This window comes from Eurypyga helias, unplaced genomic scaffold (genome assembly GCF_000690775.1).
Source record: "Eurypyga helias isolate BGI_N326 unplaced genomic scaffold, ASM69077v1 scaffold4817, whole genome shotgun sequence".
Lineage (NCBI taxonomy): Eukaryota > Metazoa > Chordata > Aves > Eurypygiformes > Eurypygidae > Eurypyga > Eurypyga helias.
The window spans coordinates 52045-58500 of NW_010259669.1; the positions used below are offsets into that span (position 1 = coordinate 52045).

The following is a 6456-nucleotide window of genomic DNA, read 5'->3' on the forward strand; positions in this document are numbered from 1 at the left end:
CCACCCCAGACTCTCCTCAGGGATATGAACTACACACATGGTGCATTAAGGTGCCCATCCAACAACAAGAATCTTTTTTCACTGCTAACTGGTAGAAGAGAGTATTTATGAATGGGGCTAATCGGCTGATATCCAGTGTCAGATGTTCAGAATGAAATCTGCATCACAGAGGAAGTGGTAAGAGGCACAACCCTCCAAGGCGGAGAGGTACGCACAGCCTTTCTACAACGATGTGGAAAGAACTTACTCTGGGCTGTAATGGGGGCCACAAGCAGCAGTTTGTGGACAAGTACATCACCTAATTCACACATTCACAGGCCCCATTCCTGACCCTCCTTTACAAGCTGCCCAGAGATTCAGTCTGCTGTTAGGGAGGCATACTGGAGCACTGCTCTGCACTGTGCAAAGAGGGAAGTGGGCTTTGCACATGGTCCACCTGTGTGGTAGAACCACAGAAGTTCCCAGCACTTCTTGGGCTTTGCATATCCATGCAGAAGGCTGGGGAGAAAACAAAGTCCTCCCCGCCACTCAATACAATGAAGAGCCTTAGATAATTAGCAAACAAACATCAAAAACACTTCATGTCCTGCACAGCATCATCCTGCCAACTATGATAGAAAAAAAACCTAACCATACCATTAAGTTTGCAGGTGTTACATGTATAGCTCGAGAGCATACTCCTATCAAATGGAGCACAAAGCAGGGCATGTGGCAAACAGCAGGCGAGAGACAAGCTGCTCTATTTGCAAACTACTACCAAGGGTGGCATGTCATTGTACATAGCCTAGGTTCTCCATCTCATGCCTATACCGCTGTTCGGACACCTTGCTTTTATGCTGTTTGCTTTCTAAGTGCTGTCTGAACTCCATCTCCTCGCTGGCCCCGGCGTTGCACATGGAGCAGTAGAACTGGCCGCTGGGAGTGACGCACATGGCCAGATCCCGAGGAATCCTCTGGCGTGAGCGGGGATTGAAATAGGGACCTGAGGAGACAGAAAGGCCTGCTTTATCTACAAGAAAGAAAAGCTCTAGGCATTTCAGTGACAACTTCTAAGTTCAACAAATGTTGAAAAAGAAGCAAAGATTAGTTTCTTTAACTGATTAGAGTCTGAACCTTATTTTCCCACGACTTCTCCACTGAGATCCAGATTTACAGGGCTGTAGCACATCAGGGAGCAGTAATTGCTTGTATTTTCTAAATCAGACTGGACTTAGTGTCCCAGTCTTGTTAAAAATCAATAGGGCTTTGAAAATTAGGAGTTTAATCATTTAAGTGGTGAGGCAAGCCTTTTTTTTTCCACCTTAACCCTCCAACTCCAGAAGTAAACCAGTCTTTTGATCAGAATAAGTTGCTGCAGTTAAAAATCTTCTCAAGCTCTATTAAATAAATTTTGTAATAATTTTACTTTTCCACATGACAGCGGTTAGAATGACACAATTAAACCAAGTTTCACCAGGCATCAGAGTTTCAGCTAATACGTGCTCATTACACAACTCAAAATGAAAAGAAAAAAGAGAAACAGATGCTGGGCAGGACACTATAAAACACACTTTAAATCACAGTAAAGAGGCAAAGTTAGTATCTAACACCTGGGGAAGGATTCTATTCTAGGAACAGATGGTCTTAGAGGGAGGCTAACCTGCTCTCTCATTCTGGTCATGGGAGTGCAAGTACAGGTTGATGTGCTACAGTAGGAGTCAAAGCACCTGGCCACTCGCCAAGAAAATAAAGCAGGAAAATTGTCACCACTTAGAGCAGCCTTAGAGACAGGCAGATGGTAAATTAAGTTACAAACTGAGAAACTGAACTAACAAGCAGGCTGACAAAACAAAGCAACTTTAGCAGCTGGGAAAAAACATGCAGACATGAAGGATCAGCAGAGCTAGGATCAGCTCTTTTCACAACCTGCCTCTGCTAAAACAGACCTCCGAAACAGAAGATAAACAAGCCTGTTTATTATTTATTATTATTCCAACTATAGAACAGATGCAAGCTCCCAGTTACCTGTGTTGTTTTGAACTGTATACATATTTCTTCTGTTCTGCATCATCTTATATTCATTCCCTTCTTTCCTTGCCCTTCGTTTGCCTAGTTCTGATGCATCCCTGAAGATTAAACAAATATGAACAGCTGAAATGCAGAGTTTTCTTAGAAAAAGACTGCCAGAGACATTGCCACATGCTTTCAGCCTGAGCGTGAAGTTGAACAATACCTACGAGAATGAGTTATTCTGTGCTTCTGCAAGACGCAGCCGTTTGGCATGATTTTTCCCTTGGTAGTGAGCCTGTGCCACAGCCGGAGAACTAAATGAGGCATCGCAAAGCTTGCAGTAATCATTCTCTGTGGCCAAGATCACTCGGCCACCTGGTTTACTGGATCCCATCTAGCAGCAAAGGGAGAGACAGCATGTAAAAGAGAAGGTTAAGTTGTTGAAATATTTGAATCACAGGAACTGAGACCAGTATTGTCTTCGACAGGCAGCAAGAGGGCTGGAATTAGAGCATATGGATTAGGACACTCAAGTGCTCCCCAAACTGTTCTTACAAGAGCTTCAATTTCCCTGCCTAAGCCTCCAGGAGAATCTGCAAATTTCTTGAGATCTAGGCAAATCCCTGGCCTCAGATGGAGAGGAAAGCAATTTGAACTAACACCCGGTACACCACAGAGGCTTGCTTACTTCCCAGTAACGATTTAACTCCTCTACTCCTGACTACCGAGAGCTGATAAACAGTGACTTTCACACTGAGGAAGATCCACTGAAAAGTAAAGGTGCTTCTGTCTCCTATTTAGTGTACCCAATCTCTACACAGTACTCTGCCTCTACACAGCTCCCTGACCTTAGCTCTCCTAAGAGAGAAAAAACAGTTGCAGAGCTGCCAAATCTTTGATCCTTACCCTTCAGGTAGGAGGAAACCTGGATTAAGACTTCCAAGGAAGGACCCAACCTCACAATCAGTAGCTCCTACCACATGAATGGTACCTCCCCTGCTAGTCAGACCACAAGCAGCTGGGGCAGCAACCACGTCTCACCAGTGTTAGTGTATCATCCAGAGAAAGTGCTTTGTAAACAGTGCAGCAGCAGTGATTCATACAGCCCTGTCACTGTGGCACCTGCCAAGTCCAGCTTCTTTCACGTCTCCTTTGATACTGTTGAAGCTTATAGATGCACACACACAACCGATTTCTGTGTTGCAACTTGAACCCTTGCAGGGCCCCAAAGTGGCCTTTTTACTGCCATGGACCATTTCCTCCATTAAAAACATGCATCAGAAACCACAGCAAGTACAGCACCCACATCCCACTACCTAGGACTGGGCCCCCATGCCTTCTCAATTCAGTCCTGTGAGCTGCAAAGTCATTTTCAATGGGACTGAGTCTCCCTCTGGCAGCCCTGACAGCATGTATAACAATCTGCTGCTTACAGCAAACGCTCTTCGCTTTTCCACAGACAACAGAGGCTTATGCTTTCTGAAATGACAGGCACAGCTTCGACCCCTGCATCCCAGCAGTCACATGCAAAAGCCAAGTTAGCTGTTAAGTCTCATGACAATCAGAAGTGATGAATTCTAGAAGGAGAAAGCAAAAATCATCTCTTCTGCCTCTAAGTGCCCAAGACAGAATTAATCTGGATCACTGAGGGAACAGTCCATTCACCCTACACACAGGAATAAGCACTGCAAAAGGCACAAAAGAGGTATTTGGTAAAAGCCCTGGGCAATGGCTGTAGGAGTATCTAAACACTTTTTCCATATAGGCTTCCCTCACACAATGCATCGTGCAGAGCAGATGCCACACCCTTATGTCCAAATCCAGCTCCAACAATGCTGTTTTATACCTGCCCTTAAACAACCATGATCAGCAGCACATCAGACTTACTTAGGAATCAAAGTATTTGCCACATAGAAATAGAACATTTCTAGTCCAATATTCTGCAGCAAGGGCAGATCAGTATCTGCACCTTCAAAGGAAAGCAAACAGCTCACAACAAGCCCTTTCCACCATCCTGTGCCATCACAAGGAAAATTCTTTCCCAACTCCTGCAGTAATCCTTAAAGCCTGACACCTAGTTATCCTTACTGGGGGTTAGGTGACAAGGAAGCAGCATGATCTCAGTCCCCCTCCATGCCTTACCTGAGCTGGAAGGGTGACAACCTGAGGTGGGGCAGGCTCAACCGCATTAGTCACTCTGGCAGGTGCCGGACAGCTATTGGCAGCATAGTAATTTCGGAGTTTCTTACTGTGGTTTTTACCCTGGAAAGAGAACTTAAGTTAATCTCTGTCCTAATAATAGTATCTTATACTGAAAGAAAAAGGATACAGAGACCAAAATGAGAAAGCGGCTATGAAGATGGTGCCTAAGGGAAAGGAGCTGTCGCTCAGAAAATAACAGCTCTGGACTTGAGAGATGCTGGCATCCCCCCTCTTCTCCAAAATTCTTACCACCCAGCACGATTCGGCCTTATTTTCAATTGGTTTTCTCAAATCAGTAAGGTTGCAATTAGTTCCTCAATCTGTTTCCATTTCACTTAAAACCAGTATTTTGTATTTTAAACATAAAATGCTAACTGCTTTGCATAGGTTTTTGATAAGCCTGAACACACACACTTCTTTTCATCAGGTTGCAAGCATGAGTTAAAATATGAGACTGAACCTAAAAAACCCTGCTTCATATTTCATATTCTCTTGGCAAGCATATACCTTAGCCCTTTTTGGTATTTTGAAAACCTGATAGAGCTACACGAGAGTATGTATACTCATTGTGGATACATAGTAAGACATATGCATAAATGTAAGTTAAGTACTATAGATGCACTTCTGTCCCCTCACAGAAGAAATCAGACATCGGAGTGTGACACTAATACAACCTACCCCTTCTTCGCTGGCATGATACCACTTTTTCAGGGCCAAATCTAAGATCTGTATCTGGCGTCCTGAGGATATGGAAAACCACCCTTTTGGATTTGCTAGTGGCGAAAGTTACTATTGCCACATCTCACACAAATAGAGCACTAGTAAGAGAGGGTACTAGTAAAATAGGGCAATGTAAGACTATGACATATTCAGTATTAGCAAAGAATTATACACAAATTGTCCCTAACCTATTTCAGACAAGTCAACCAGACCAGATTGAACAAAATTCATTTGGTCTGAGCTGGCTCAGCTGATGCTGTCCGAAGCAGATGAGAAAGTCTGCATAAATGGCCCAGCAGATCAGTCATATGCATAACCTTGGGAAGGAGGCAGTGATGGGCACATGGCAGTGGCTCCCTTTCCTAACTGCACTGCTGGATCCAGCAGAAAGCATCTGTTCAGGCCTTACAAAGTCACACCTGTGGAATCAGAAGTTCTATTTTATTGGATGAGCGTAGAGGTGGAAAATACGTAACATAACCAAAGGAAAATTACGAGTGTCTGCCTTTTCACCCATGCCATCTCTGTATGACTTCTCCGTTCCTGTGGAAAAAGTTTTCACAACATGCCAGTGATGACTCCTTAAATGAAAGCACTGCACCATGTCTGGACAAACAGCAAATTCAAGCAGGGTGAGGATATGTCTACAGAGCAATTCTAGTCACAGCTTCCAGTCCATTAGATGGTGTAGAAGTAGCCTCAAATGCTGCTGCTGGTGTGCAGCCACCTCAAAGCAGCTGTCAAGACCCTCTTGAGAAGCTAAGTTAGTTCTCGTGCATTAGCCGACGCTTAGCTCTGTGCTACCACAGCAACGCTACCGGCAGTGCACGCGCTGGCACAGGTACGTCTGGAGATGCAGCAGCCCTGAAACCCGTGCCTCCTGCTACTCTCCTTACCTGGTAATGAGCCTGGGCTTGTTGTGCCGAGTTCAGAGTGACATTGCAAAGCTTACAGCACAGAGGCTTACACAGTTCTTCCAGCATAGGGTCCTGCTCCACCACCTTTGCAAGCTCTTCTTCTTGTGTGTGATGAAAGGAAGGCCCCAGTCCGAGAGATTTTGATGGGGACAGTGGTGAGCTGGCTCTTGGCCTTGTAGCCACTGACATAGGAAGAGATGAAGGCTTCTCAGGATGAGGAAGAAGTCCTGCTTGCTGTAGAAGAATCATTGGCCAGGAAGACTGTAAGCATACTACTTCTGAAGGATGAGGAGTCTTCTTCAGATCTAGACCAGAGAGACACAAATGCTGAAATAAACAGTGTTAACAGGAATGCTGACAATGCAGGACACAACTCTGCAACTTCGCTGCCTCTGTTTTATGCCTTTCCACAATGCCAAGTAGGATGAGTCAGTTTACAACAGTTTAAGAACCCAACTATTTCAAAGCAGACATTCTTTTTTACATATAGGTGGATATAGAATACACACACACGCCTCAAATAGTCACAAAGACCTTCCTGAGGAAAGATATTCTACAGATAACTTTTCTCAAGTCCACATTTTTGTTGCAGAGTGAGAACCATCGTGAGCATGTTGTTGTATGCAGT

At 44.5% G+C, this 6456-nt stretch overlaps 1 protein-coding gene across 1 annotated transcript; it reads right to left on the bottom strand.

Annotated features, from left to right (window-relative positions):
- Positions 1-590: 590 nt before the first annotated feature.
- ZMAT3 (zinc finger, matrin-type 3) lies at positions 591-6077 on the bottom strand. The gene is made up of 5 exons (XM_010154714.1): positions 5808-6077; positions 4132-4251; positions 2217-2383; positions 2005-2105; positions 591-982 (listed from the first exon to the last, which is right to left on the bottom strand). The coding sequence occupies exons 1-5, from the start codon at positions 6075-6077 to the stop codon at positions 771-773; spliced, it is 870 nt and encodes a 289-aa protein (XP_010153016.1). The 3' UTR covers positions 591-770.
- Positions 6078-6456: the final 379 nt, after the last annotated feature.

Excerpts from the sequence above, each read along its gene's own strand:
- ZMAT3 (XM_010154714.1), bottom strand. The coding sequence starts at position 6,077 with ATGATTCTTCTACAGCAAGCAGGACTTCTTCCTCATCCTGAGAAGCCT. Across the intron at positions 4,252-5,807 it reads AAGCCCAGGCTCATTACCAG|GGTAAAAACCACAGTAAGAA; the intron begins GTAAGGAGAGTA and ends TTCTCTTTCCAG. Across the intron at positions 2,106-2,216 it reads GCACAGAATAACTCATTCTC|GGATGCATCAGAACTAGGCA; the intron begins GTAGGTATTGTT and ends TTTAATCTTCAG.